We start from the raw sequence: 14,460 nt of genomic DNA, 5'->3' as shown, positions 1-14,460 counted from the left end.
CATATTCTCCTTATCTTTCACATCTTCTGAATACATGGCAAATGTGCTTGTACTTAAAGTTAAAACAGGTTTTACAAGTATATATTTTCACCTTTTCTGAGCTCAGTGATTTTATCTTTAAATAATATACCAGCAATATCTTCCAGTGCCTTATTGTGTTATTCAGCTTGCCTATGAATTTGCCTATTAGACTCTGTGGCTCTGACATTGAGCCAAGACAGTTTATTTTTGCTTCCATAAAATGGGCATGATGAGTTAACCACATAATATTCGAGAATATTGATGCAACAATTCAAAGGAGTCCTGAACTTGCTATGCTCTTGTGTTTCCAACAAACGGGCAGCTATTAAATTCTAGGAGATTTTGCCGCTTTGTCGTGCCCTAGAGGGAGAAAGGATTAATCCGGAAAAGAATAGACACACCACCTATTTCCATGAATAGTGCATCAAGAAACTATAAATTGAGAATGCGGCTGGAACTTTAACAATCCTTGCACTTTATCAGCCTGGATTTTGCAGTCAGAAGTGAATCAAGAGCACTTGTGCTGACCTTGAACAAAGCAATCTTCCAGATTGTGGTTTCCCTTCTCCTAATACCAAGTGAAAGATAAGCATTTGCATGTAGCAGTCTGGTAGATAACCATTCATCTTGCAGCTGTTGTATCAACACACCAGGAAGTTAAAAGCAATGACCATCCTTCACGTATAATTTAAAATCTCTGATCATCTCCTACAAATCATTTGTTTAACTAATCTTCTTAAAAAAAAGGTTACTTTTAAATGGGCCAGTGAGTTTGTTTAGTGATTGTTCTGAGCTGCTATGCATTTAACAGTTCACTACATTTTTTCTACCAGGCCTAACCTTTACAAAGTACTTCAAAAGCGAGATCTAAATAGGGTGGAAGTAGGACTTCTCAATGATTCATGGCTGTCAGTTTCAGTCCTGTTACTGGTAGATCTTGACATCACTATCACAGCGATATTCCAATTACCTTTACACTTTTATGAAAGAAACTTTATTCAATTGTTTTAGGCAGTCCTGATCTTTAATTACCTGAGACTGACGCTATCTGTGGAAGTTTTACTTCAAAGATGATGCTGTGCTGGGTGTCCCTGGCTCCTTGCATAGTTCGGTCTCTGAAACAGAGAACTTCAAGTGTGTCCAGAAAGCTGCCCCTATCATCTCAAAAGAAAAGTAATTACTGAATTATTCCCAAAAAGAAATAAGATTTTCATTTACATTGTACATTTCATGACCTCACAGGTGTCCAAAGCACTTTCACCAAAATATATTTTATTAGAAAAGTACAGTAAGTGTTGTAATATAAAAAATGCAGCAGTCAACTTGTGTCACACAAACAACATGATAATGAACAGAGGCGGTTTGGTTGAATTATAAATGTTGGGCTGGACATGTGGAAAAGTTCCTTGTTCATCTTCATAATAATGCCATTGGATCTTTTACAGTTACTTGTCATTGCAGACGAAACTGTGTCTTATTATCACATCTGAAAAATGGCACTTTCTGACAGGGCAGCACTCCCTTGAAACATCAGTGAAGTGGCAGCTAGATTTTATGTTTAAGCCTCAACAATGGGACTTGAAGGCACAGCATTCAGACTCCGAGACAAAAGCGTTGTCACTGAGCTTCAGATAACACTCAACATTCAAAAATAATGAGAAAGGTCCAATTATAATCAACTTTTGGAATGTAAGGTGTCAAGATTAATGAAAATTTAACTGAAAATAATGACCATGTGAGAGTGCAGTGCTGTCGCAATTTTCAGAATTTAAGAAAATGCAAGATGCACCATATTAGTGTATCAGTAAGATCAGAAAAGCATTTTAGTCTTAAAATCATAAAAAAACTAACTTAGTTCTTGGTCATGAGGGAAGCAAGTCATTTTCAAAGTAAGAATAATGAGGCACTTTTCATTATCAACACAACCAATTGTTAAAAGTAGTGAAGCAGCAAGCAAAACGCTCTCTCTAGATTTGAGGAAGCAGCATCAAATTAGCTAAAAAAAGCAAAGTACTTTACATGCTGAATTCTGAAACAAACAGAAGTTGCTGGTGAAATTCGGCAGATCTGGAAGCATTTGGTGAGACAGAAACGGAGCTTATGCTTCAAGTTCAGTCTAACTCTTCTTCTAAACTCTTGTTCTGAATTCCAGTTCTGAAGAGGAGTCATACTCTTGAAACATAGAACTTGAAACAATAATGCTGTTGTTTCTCTCTCCAGAGCATGAAATCAGCAATGGATGCAATATAAGGAAGCAATAGAGGATGCGGAGTGGGAAGATGGCTGGGGAGAACTAGTTACTGCTCCTGTCACAAAATAAACTGAATGTTCTTTTTTTTAAACTGAGACATTGGGCAAATTTGACAATTACAGCATAAAGTTTCATACCAGCTGAGACACATGAAGTAGCTTTATTATATTATCAAGTACACATCAAATTAATAGTTGTCTTTTGTTTTGTTTCATACAATACCTTCTAAACGTGCATTTATTTTGCTTTAAATAAAGTTATTGGTCCAAAATATAGCAACCGTTTGCCTGAAAAAAATATCTTCACAATAAATATTAGGAAAGGACAATATAAATGATAAAACAATTACAGTACCAGTTGTAGGCTACAAGCATCAGGAGGTTTCTCAAAGGCCACCCTGGATATTGCATTAATGTACATGGATCATAGACACCAATTGTAACCTGCAGGAGAAAACTACTTTTAACAGGAAGTGGCTACCAAAAGCACTCATAAAAAATTAAAATGGTAATAATAACAGTTTAAAGTAATCCATAACAATCTTGTACGGTAAAATTGGAACCTGTCTACATTTTGCTACCGCTATAATAAGATAATTTTTTGGATATTTTACTAAATTCAAATTATGATACAAAATTACTAAACAGCCCCAAGTGGTTACCCCAGTTCAGTATTTTTCCCCCCCAAGCTGATTGTGCTCCCTTGATATACTTGTAAATCTGAGAACTTTAGTGAAAAGTTAGATTAGCACATGTATGTGTTACACAAGAAGAGGATGATTTTCATATTTCCAGACGTGCAATTAGTGAGCTTAGTCTGGGGAATAAAATGGTGGCAGTCACTTTCCTCTGCAAGATATTGAGTGCTGGCTGAGAATTTGAATGAACCAGCAGCACAAGAACTTCCTGAACTGCACAACTTAAGAAATAACCATTCAATGATGTATTGATAAGTGTATGTAGTTTTATTTCCAGTAGAACAAGCTGAACTTGATCAAACAGGCATCTCTATTTTAGACCAAGTGGCTGCATCACTGCAAAGGATATCTACTTGACAGGTGAATGACTTCAGCAAGAAAAGGTTGAACGCCATCTATAAAGTTATATTCAGCCACCCCCAGTACGAACGAGCCAGCTGATAGCTGCTTAGCAAATTCAGAACCACCTTCAGTCACCCAATCATTTCTCCACTACACATCTAATCCTTGGATGTAAAATTGTACCTTGGTCTGACCTTTGAAAAATTCATTCCAGTTTCTCAAAGAGGCCAACGAAACAGAATCTTCCTTGTACTTGACCAGAAAATAGGGAACTGCTGTAACTTCCTCCTTTTGACAAAGCTTATTGTAAGCATCTTGTAATGCCTGGATCTATTCAGATAAGAGTATAAAAGAAATCAGCAAACCAATACATGCAGTTTTACTTCAAGCTTTACACTGATGGAGTTTGCAAGGCAACAGCACTGGGGCCCTTTCTCCCCCAGCCCGTAAGCCCTGCCGAGGTTCCACCCACCTTGCAGCAGATCCTCCACTTCTGCTCCCCTCTTGATTTCATCCCAATCGTCCATTTTCACTTTCTTCCCTTCCCCAATTTCTGCCTTACTCTCCACCTGGTCCATCACCTTCCTCTCCCCTCCCCATTTGCTTTCCCTCTTATGATCCCCTTTCCCTCAAACCCTAAGCTTAATTTTCACCACCCACAATCTCAGTCTCTAAGCTTCCCTACTTGCAATCTCCCCTCTCATCTCACCAAACTCCTGTGCTTTAATCTTTCTATAGTTCTATGAGATTCAATTTCCACTGGCTCCTTTCTCAATGCCCTTGTTTTCCCTTACCAACCCATTTTGGCGTCTACCTACAAAACACCACATCTACCCTCGGTCTCCTCTATTTGAGCTCCTCCTGTCTTGACCCCTTCCTCTAATCCTTTATCGTTACCTACTTGCTAGCAGCCACTGTTAAAACATTAAATCACATTCAGAAGTACACAAATTTTTATTCACTCATGGGACGTGGATGTTGCTAGCTGGCCAGCATTTATTGTTCATCCTTAGTTTTCCTCGATAAGCTGGTGGTGAGTTGCCTTCTTAAGCCACTGGAGCCCATATGCTTAGGTAGACCCACATTACCATTAGAGAGGGAATTCCAGGATTTGATCCAGCGACAGTGAAGAAACAGTGATATATTTCCAGATCAGGATGGTGAGTGGCTTGGAGGGAAACCTGCAGGACATAGCATTACCCTATATCTGTCGCCATTATCCTTCTAAATCAAAGTGGTCATGGGTTTGGAACGCTCTGAGAGTGTTGTTGAATTTCTACAGAACGTCCAGTAAATAGTACAAACTGCTGTTACAAAGCATTGGTGACAGAGGAAGTGGATGTTTGTGGATGTGGTGCTAATCAGGCGGGCTGCTTTGTTCTGAATGGTGTCAACTTTCTTTAATGTTTTTAGAGCTGCAGTCATCTAGGCAAGTCGGGGAGTATTCCATTAAACTCCTGACTTGTGCCTAACAGATAGTGCACAGGCTTTCAGGAGTCAGGAGGCAAGTTACTCACTGTAGTATCCCTAGGCTACAAGCTGCTCTTGTAGGCAAAGTAATTATATGTCCAAATCCAGTTCAGTTTCTGGTCAATGGTAACCTCCAGGATGCTGATGGTGTGGGATTTATTGGTGGTAATGACATTGAATTTCAAGGGGTGACAGATTCTCTCGCTGGAGATGGTCATTTGGGTAGCTCACATGTGGCTTACCACTTGTCAGCCCTAGCCAGGACACTGTACAAGTTTTGCTGCCTTTGAACATGAACTGCTTTAGTATTGAGTCATTGTAAATGATGCTGAACATTATGCAGTTATCAGCAAACATTCCCACTTCTGACCTTACCACGGAGGGAAGGTCGTTGGTGAAATAGTGGAAGATGGTTGGTCTAGGACAATATCTCGAGAAACACCTGTGGAGATGTTCTGGAGCTGAGATGACTGTCCTCCAATACCAGAATCATCTTCCTATTAGCCAGGTATGAATTCAACAAACAGAGCTTTCCCCCTTATTCTCATAGACTTCTTGAAGCTACACTTAGAGAAATGTAACCTTGATGTAAAGAGCAGTTATTCTGACCTCAACTCTGGAATTCAGCTCTTTTGTCCATGTTTGAACCAATAATTTGATGAGGTCAGGAGATGAGTGGCCCTGGCAGAACCCAAACTAGGTGTCACTGAGCAGGTGCCACTTGATCGCACTATTGATCACACCTTCAATCACTTTATTGATGATCAAGAGTAGTCTGGTGGCTGGCAACTAGCCAGGTTGGATTTGTACTGCTTTCTGTATGGGGCATACCTTGGCAATTTTCTACACTGTTAGATAAATATCAATGTTGCAGTTGCACTGGAAGAGCTTGGCTTGGGAAGTGGCAAGTTCGGGAGCACGGGTATTCAGTACTATTGCTGGGACATGGTCACGGCTCATGGACTTTGAAGTATCCAACCATTTCTTGATATCGCATGTAATGAGTTGAAATGGCTGAAGATTAACACCAGCAATGCTGAAGGACTTCTGGAGGAGGGCAAATACAGAGGTCAAGGTGAAAATATTCACCAGTAATGATGTAAAAGCATTAGCTGACTGGGGGAGAGAAAAAAGCTGGCAAGAAACTTTCAGGTTGTCAATATAAGTGGCTATTTTTCTCTATCACACGTTTATAGCACAGGAAAGTGATTTTGCAAACCACTCAACTCTTGGGTTCACCAATTTCAAAGAGTGAGAGCAAGAAGTCATTTCATTAAAAATTATATCAACTTGGTTCAACATTTTGGAATAATATTTTCAAAATGTACACCTTTCCCATAGGCTGAATTTTATTAAAAAGAATTAGTACGAAGTAAAAATATGCTGCCAATGTCTGATTTTGGGGCAGAAGCATTACTAAAATTCGAAAAATATTTGATGATGAAGGAAAAGATCCACAACGTGGCTTCCCTTCTTAAATACCTGACATGTGGAGAACTTTTCCGCCAAGCTGACTGGTTGTTGGGATATGGGTATCCCTTCAACGAAACACAGTGCTGGAAACGCGAACCAGTAGTAGAAATGGTATCTTTTTAAATCCTGCAAAATATAGTTTCATTGAAACAAATCCCTCGAGACTAACAGTTTTAAAAATTAACGGCAATTTTAAAAAAATGCAAAGTATTTCTCAATTTCACTCAAACATCCTGACATCTAATCAACAAGAATCGGGTACTGTGTTCATGGTGTGTGGAGCAAAATGTAAGAGGTGAATTATTTAACTAAGTGAGGTATCTGAAAAGAGCAATACCCTGTTTCACCAGACACCTTCACATATATATTTTCAGAAAAAACATCAGCAGAGATGTTTTGCTTCCGTACCTGAGCATGGTAAAATCCACATTCTGATTTCAGGATGAATTTTGGTCATAACATGGATAGAGGTCAACTAACTGCACACACTACCAGATGAATCTCAGACCTTCCTAATTTACATGGCTAAGCGACTCATGTCTTTAATTATCATCCCTGTCACAAAAGGAAATTATGTTTCCAAAGCATAAGTGAAACAATTTTGTAACCACTGCTTATGTTTTTCTGAGAACAGAAATGGATGAACAGAGATGAATATTATAGCAAATGGCATTTTCTCTCAAAGACTCAGTAATCTTGTTTATAATTATGTTGGAGTTGGTGCAGGCACCACTCTCATTTGCAACCAATAACCTGACAGGGAGTTGGGAAGGGTGGTAAAGGGTAAATTTCACAAGCATGTCAAAAGCTTAGCCAAAGTGTTGAATGTTTTGAATGTGAGTTCTCTGTACGCAAAAGCTTTCAATATCAACACAGGAGTGTTATTTCCCAGTCCAAACCATCATTTTGAAAGAGGGCATTATTCATTTATTTGTTTAGGACTAACTGAAAACATCAAGTTTTAGCAATTGTTAGTATTTGTAATAGAATCTCTTTTAAAAGCAATTAACCATTGAGGCAAAGTGGATGCTTCACAGCTGGCAACTTACTCTGCACCATAAAATGCTCAATCTACTTCCATGACTATTGTTAAATCTTTGTTCCTTGTTAATCCATTTTAAAAGTACATATCATTCCCATGTAACAGAAATATCTTGATTTAAGTAATTCAAAAACTATTGCCATCCCAACCACATACAAGATCAAAACAATTCCAAAAACGTTGGCAGTAACTATTCAAACAATAATAGTCCTGAGCTTATAACTTAATTTACATTCAGTTTCAAATTTGAGCTCTAAAAGTGGAAAAACTATTTAAGGGAGAATTCAAGGGTGACTGACTGGATAAGCTCAGGAGTTTGAGTGCAGACTGAGTGTTGCATTTGTAGAAGTCTAAAAAACAAAGGAAAGAAATATTAAGCTGAAAAAAGCAAAGTACAGGAAAGAAGCAAAGCTTAAATCCTAAGCTTCGGAGTGAAGGTAGACTTTCTGGAAGAAAACTTCAAAGGAAATATGATCAGTTTTACATTTAAGTTTAAAACAGTTCTTAAACAAATTCTTTATATTGCATCTGTTGAAGAATTGTTAATTGTGAAGAATTGTTAATTGATGATGAACAACATGGTTGGTGGAAAAAATTACAAAAACATTGATTAGATGCTAGTTTCAAATAAGTTTTCAACAATTTGATAGCTTGTTTTCAAACGAGTTGATCATCTGCAATGTTAGTTTTCCTAACTGTTTTGTAAAAGTTAGACATTTGTAAATTCAGCAGATTCGACTATGTAGTTCACAGTTATATGAGCCAATTTGAAATTTGACAAGAAGAACAACGATGCTATTGACCAGCAAGGTGAGATTTTAACTCATCCACAACAAACCCCTTGCAGAGATGAAGTAAGGTCAATGACTGCAACATTAAACAAATTTGACTGTTGTAATTATATTGATACGGAGATGTATGAAGGAGATGTTCTTTTTTTAATCTCGATCACAGGTCTCAGTTCTGATTTAGAGGGTGATGATCGGTTGACTCCAAGAGTAGTGTACAATTTCAGCTGACACTACAGTGCAATGTTCAATGTTAAGTAAACAAAGGACCTCTCTGATCCACTGGATTAGGGTGACATTGAAGATCCCATGACACTATTCAAAAACATCAGGTAGCATCACTCAGATAAAAGGGCACCATTCACATGCGAGTTTAGTCTAGAACCATGCCTCTGATGTACATCATGAATTCAAACAAAACTCCCAAAACTTGAGCAAACAATCCAGGCTTACATTTCAGCACAATTCCAAGTGAGTATTTTATTCTCAGAAGTGTACTATGAAGTGGGACATTAAAGAGTCATTCCAGCTGCCTGTACACATGTACGGTATAAAGAAACACACAAGTCAGTATTCGAAGAGCAGGATCTCTTTCGGATTCAAGCAATATTATCAATCCAAATCTCAAATCAGACAAATTGGTTAATTAATGCTTATAGGGCATTAGCTAGTGCATTTGTCTACCTAACACAGAGGCAACAGGTCCAAAGCAATTAATCGGCTCTGAAGCATTTTGTGATTCCTTGGGAACATGAAAGATATTACAGAAATGCATGCTACTTCTTCCTGATAGTGTTTAAGTAAGCATTCCTTTTCATTGCTAACAATAAATTGACTGATCATATAACACATTGCTAAAGAGATGTTTAATAATTACCTAAAAAAGTAGTTGCATATCAAAATAATAAAGCATGTGTAAATTTGACTGAAATAATAGAAGCAAGTGAATAGATGCATTGCCACAAAATTACAGTAGCATTTGTAACATTGTAGAAGGAAACTGATCCTCTAAATTATGAATAATAGGAATTAATGTATCAGGTCTTAGAACAGAAAATGGATTTAAAACTTGCTTAAATTGTAATTTCTGCTAATACATTTTCATAGTCTATGAAATGAGAATGTATTATATTGCAAATGTTTTAAAAAAGATACTTACTGCAAAAGTCAGCAAGAGAAAAGTGTTCAGCAAAGAAGGATCTTCAATTGCTCTGCCAGATTTTATAGCATCCCAAATCTACAGGACAGATAACATGACATGAAACATTGACTTGAGAACAGTTCTCAGCCAAACATGAAATAAAATGGAATTCAATTTGATAAATTTTCAGCATCCAAACACAGGCTTGATAAGCTGAATGGACTGCTTCAAGATTACAGCATGATTTAAAATTATTATAGGTAAAAATACCGCAGCAGTGGCATCCAGTTTCAAACATACAAATGCAGAAAGATAGGATGCTGCACAAGTTATTTCATTCGTCATGCTCTGTTTTTTTAAAATATACTGTGCCTAGTAACCAAGGAACCAGCTTGGTTTATCTCCACAGCTATAGTTCATCTGTAGTAGTTTACACATCTATCATAAAAGAATAATTTAAAACAAAGAAATTAATTCAGATCACATTAATGATATAGATGAAGGCATTAAAAGTAATATTAGCTAATTTGCTGATGACACAAAGCTGGGTGGCAGTGTGAAATGTAAGGAGGATGTTATGAGAATACAGGGTGACTTGGACAGGCTAGGTGAGTGGACGGATGCATAGCAGATGCAGTTTAACGTGGATAAATGTGAGGTTATCCACTTTGGTGGCAAGAACAGGAAGGCAGATTTCTATCTAAATGAAGTCAAGTTAGGTAAAGGGGAATTACAACGAGATCTAGGTGTTCTTGTACATTAGTCAATGAAAGCAAGCATGCAGGTACAGCAGGCAGTGAAGAAAGCTAACGGCATGCTGGCCTTCATAATAACAGTAATTGAGTATAGGAGCAAAGAGGTCCTTCTGCAGTTGTACAGGGCCCTGGTGAGACTGCATCTGGAGTATTGTGTGCAGTTTTGGTCTCCATATTTGAGGAAGGACATTCTGGCTATTGAGAGAGTGCAGCGTAGGTTCACGAGGTCAATTTCCAGAATGGTGGGACTATCATATGTTGAAAGATTGGAGCGACTGGGCTGGCATACACTTGAGTTTAGAAGGATGAGAGGGGATCTGATTGAGATGTATAAGATTATTAAGGGATTGAACACTTTGGAGGCAGGAAGCATGTTTCCGCTGACAGGTAAGTCCAGAACCAGAGGACACAGTTTAAAAATAAGGGGTAGGCCATTTAGAAAAGTTGAGGAAAACCTCTTCACCCAGAGAGTGGTGGATATATGGAATGCTCTGCCCCAGAAGGCAGTGGAGGCCAAGTCTCTGGATACTTTCAAGAAAGAGATGGATAGAGCTCTTAACGATAGTGGGATCAAGGGTTATGGGGATAAGGGAGGAACAGGATACTGACTGTGGATGATCAGCCATGATCATAATGAATGGTGGTGCTGCCTCAAAAGGCCGAATGGCCTACTCCTGCACCCATTGTCTATTGTCTATCACATTAAATTCAACGTTAGTGTTACAAGATTGATTTGCGGTCACTAGTAAATTTACAGATTAACCAAAGTTTGTGAAAAGGGAAATTGCCTTAACATAGCTGATAAGCATCCTTGACTTTTTTAAAATGCAAACTGAAGTTCACATTAGGCTATCACCTCACAATCTGGTATCACGAGACATCAGCATCTGCTCTCTCTATTATCAAAGTGTGGGTAAATTAATCACAACCATCATTTTTGTCATTCTGGTCAGATGCTCACCACTTGTTTCCGTGGATCAGCTGACCCAAACCATATGTTGTAAACAGCAGCAAGAGGAATGAAGAATGACTGTCCTTAAGGAACACACAAGTAAATAAATGAAGTTTTTAAAATCTAACCCACACTCCTTTAAGTTATTCATCATAAAAATCACAAACACCTGACCCTCAAGGAATAAAGAATGTTACTTTTTGCAACTCACCTCTTTTCCCACTTGCTCCAGCAAAGCCTTTTTATCAGTGGATTTAAATGACTGCAAGGTGTTGGTATTATACAGAGTGCCAAAAGCAGGGCAACACCGAGGTGGCGTCACAGCATTCCTAAGTGAACATGCAAAATTATTTTCTTACACCAGTAAGAAGGGTGTTAACACTTTGTTTCGGATGAACATTATTTAGTCTGAATTCAATCATATTTCTGAAGGTGTCCTTTGATTGGGTAGATTGAAATGACCCATAAGGCCACTGAACAATGTTGACTACATAAATGAAAGACTATTCTATGCTGCAGGTAATAATAGACAAATGACATTAATGCCACAAGTACATTTCAACCAATGTACCAAATTTGACATTGTGCACTTATCATATACACAATATTCTTTGGGAACTTGACAGGGTAGACGCAAAAGGGTTGCTCCTCCTTGTGGAGGAGTCTGAGAGCAGAGGGCATAATCTCAGAATAAGAGGCTGCACGTTTAAGAGAGAGATGAGGAACAATTTCTTCTCACTGAGAGTAGTGAATCAATGGGCCACATGAGGCACAGAGGTGATGCCTGCCCTCACTAAAATAATCTAATAGCATTTGTAGTCAAGGCTCACAAACAGCAAGGTGACAAACGACTGTTGGAGAGCATCGAAAAATCTGACAAGGAATCAACGTGTTTGAGACAGAACAAGCTAAAAAATGAGAGTAGTTTGTGATTTCTGCCATAAATAAAGTAGCTAGGATCTCAGCTGTAGTTCTTTCAATGCGTCCACATTGATTCTAAAGTCATGGTGATATAATAGCAGAGCTGCTCCATCCTGCACCACATTTCATTGTAACAGTGGCAGGTTCAAAATCAAAACAAAACAAAAAGCCTCACAATCACCAGAACCATATTAACAGGGGAACTGCAAACTATAAAAGATTTGTTTCATGAGAAAACTAAATTCCTGAACTAACAAACAATTGGTTGACGATTTATCTAAAACTGAATCATGGCACAGAAAATAATGCTTTCACTGCTGAATCCTTAAAGCATGAAAAGGCAGCCAACTAACAGAATACAAAATATTGCAGTTTGCTATGTTAACATTAAATTCAGCTGATAGCAAGCTTCTGGAACAAACTTTGGCAATTGAAGTTTCCAATATAGTCATGTTAATCAGATCTTAATTTAAAACTTGTATCTAAATGACACTGATATTTATAATATAACAATAGATTTACATTGCTTTTATATTTTTGATCCATTTTTAATGGAAATATCTGTTTTCTCTTATGCTACTTCCATTTGCGTTTTTACTGCAGAATGATATAAACAAGGAGCAACTGTATATGCAGCTTTTTTTCCAAAATCATGTACACACAGTCTTCAGCAATGACATTCAGATTAGCAATATTAAAAATCAATGGCCAGGCAACCAGATTAGCCTATTTGAACCTAGATTCCAAAATGTATTGTTAATTGGTCCCAGTTGGAGTTTTGGTAGCAGTAACTTATACTATCCACACCAGTATGGATTACTGTTTCTCATGGGAATAGGAGGCAGTCATTGGCACTAGAAATGAGCTGCCTACGTTACTTTCATCATCAGAAGCCACCCTGCAGCAGAACGGGGCTACTGAGGTATAATCAACATGGAAAACTGCACCCATTTTCAACTTCTGATTCATACCTATACTTAAGAGAAACAAAGAAACAGAAAACTTCACTGATAACACGTGACTCTCAATGCACATTAACTGCTTCAACCAGCACACATGCATAATCCCTTTGTCACCCCACTCACTCCAGCTATTTGTGTCTATTTCAGTTTAGGGCTCCCTAAAGCACACAAAGAAACCATAAAGTCTTTCCTTAAATCTCTAGCAGGAGCAATCAAAACTCAGTCTCAAAGTTACCAACTGGCTGCAAATTCTTTCATTAATGAATAATGGATACTGTTAGTTTGAATGAAGTTTTAAAAGGTCTGGTGGCTGGGTGACATGCTAATTGATCACAATTCAGCAGCCTCTCAACCTAAAATTTTGGCAACGCTTTAGCATCAAAATTCAGCTGCAGCAACACCTACCAGTTACAAAATAGCATTTCTTAATTTAGATTCATTCATTGTAAATAAAGCTTTTTAAAATCATATTTCAAAATGTTTCAATAATCTGTCTGGAAAGATGAAGTTTTTGGTTTTATTCAGAGGATACATACATGACAATCTATTTCCTTTTCACATTTATCCATCAATTAACAAATGTCAGAGAGAATGCAACATTTACAGTGATGTGTCAGTACAAACTAAGATAAGCTTAGAAATGAGGCAAGGCTGCCACACACGTTTATTGGCAGCAACAAAAGCTTCTTTAAAAGCACTCACTGTTTCATTGCCAAAGGCAATTCCATGTAGGTGAAGAGCAAATATTGATGTTACTGCTAATCTTTACTAAGGTTCCAATATAATGATTCAGTTTCTCAGATAGAAATAACTTTCAAAACAATTAAAACTGACACCTACTGAGATTCAACTTAAAACAAATAAGAACCACCGCAGTGATCAAAGATTAAACAAGGCACTTTTACACTCCCTCAAATGCTGCTGAAAAAGCACTGATGATCCCACAATTACTCACACATCAAATGCACTGAACTCCAAAGTTAGTCGAGTTGGCAGTCCAGCAGGATCACCTTTCAAATAAGAAAATAGATTTTATTTTGCTGCATGCTGCTTTAAAATAAGTTTTTTAAAAGTATAAAGCCAGTAATAATGCTTGATCGAGAGGTGGTGGCGGGGGGGTGCCTTTGCAAATTAAACCCAGGACAGTGCTTCCCCACTCCACCCCCGACACAGGTGCTGGTACCGTTATAGTAATAGCCCCTGATATTTCGGGGACTCTCGTCCAGTCTGTAGTCGTTCAGTTTCCTCTGAGTGAGCTCATGCCAGAAACCTGCGTCCAAAGCGCTACTGAAGGGAGCAAATTGCAACGCCGGGCGCCCGGAGCCCGTGCCGTCCATCGCGAACACTTCCGCGTTGAGCCAGCCGCCGCCTGAGGCGCAGTTCGTCCGTCACACCGCTCGGCGCAGACAGATGACATCACCGGGACAGCCCCGCCCCGTACCACCGCGGGGCGAAGCGAGGGGTTTTCAGGTCCATGTAAGATCCATGTCCTGTCTGTGTGGAGTTTGCACATTCTCCCCGTGTCTGCGTGGGTTTCCTCCGGGTGCTCCGGTTTCCTCCCACAGTCCAAAGATGTGTAGGTTAGGTGGATCGGCCATGTTAAATTACCCATAGTGTACAGGGGTGTGTGGGTTTGGGGGGGATG

General features: G+C 38.5%; 1 protein-coding gene across 4 annotated transcripts in view; it reads right to left on the bottom strand.

The window, feature by feature from the left end:
• The window catches only part of atg7 (ATG7 autophagy related 7 homolog (S. cerevisiae)), a 148,240-nt gene extending 134,043 nt beyond the window's left edge, over positions 1 to 14,197 (bottom strand). For 3 of the 4 annotated variants that reach the window (XR_007249249.2, XR_009446490.1, XM_048547879.2), the window contains exons 1-8: positions 13,999 to 14,197; positions 13,771 to 13,825; positions 11,144 to 11,261; positions 9,244 to 9,321; positions 6,264 to 6,380; positions 3,495 to 3,641; positions 2,627 to 2,715; positions 1,054 to 1,175 (exon numbers count right to left, since the gene is read on the bottom strand). Coding sequence is in view for 2 of the 4 variants with exons in the window: in XM_048547879.2 (XP_048403836.1) it covers positions 1,054 to 1,175; positions 2,627 to 2,715; positions 3,495 to 3,641; positions 6,264 to 6,380; positions 9,244 to 9,321; positions 11,144 to 11,261; positions 13,771 to 13,825; positions 13,999 to 14,152 (880 nt within the window). In the remaining 2 variants the exon portion in view is untranslated. Of the gene's footprint in view, positions 1 to 1,053; positions 1,176 to 2,626; positions 2,716 to 3,494; positions 3,642 to 6,263; positions 6,381 to 9,243; positions 9,322 to 11,143; positions 11,262 to 13,770; positions 13,826 to 13,998 lie in introns of those variants that run through there. The other variant, XM_048547880.1, reaches the window with a different exon arrangement.
• Between the last annotated feature and the right edge of the window lie 263 nt (positions 14,198 to 14,460).

Source organism: Stegostoma tigrinum, chromosome 11 (genome assembly GCF_030684315.1).
Source record: "Stegostoma tigrinum isolate sSteTig4 chromosome 11, sSteTig4.hap1, whole genome shotgun sequence".
Taxonomy (NCBI): Eukaryota; Metazoa; Chordata; class Chondrichthyes; order Orectolobiformes; family Stegostomatidae; genus Stegostoma; species Stegostoma tigrinum.
This window is presented reverse-complemented; position numbering and strand designations above follow the sequence as displayed.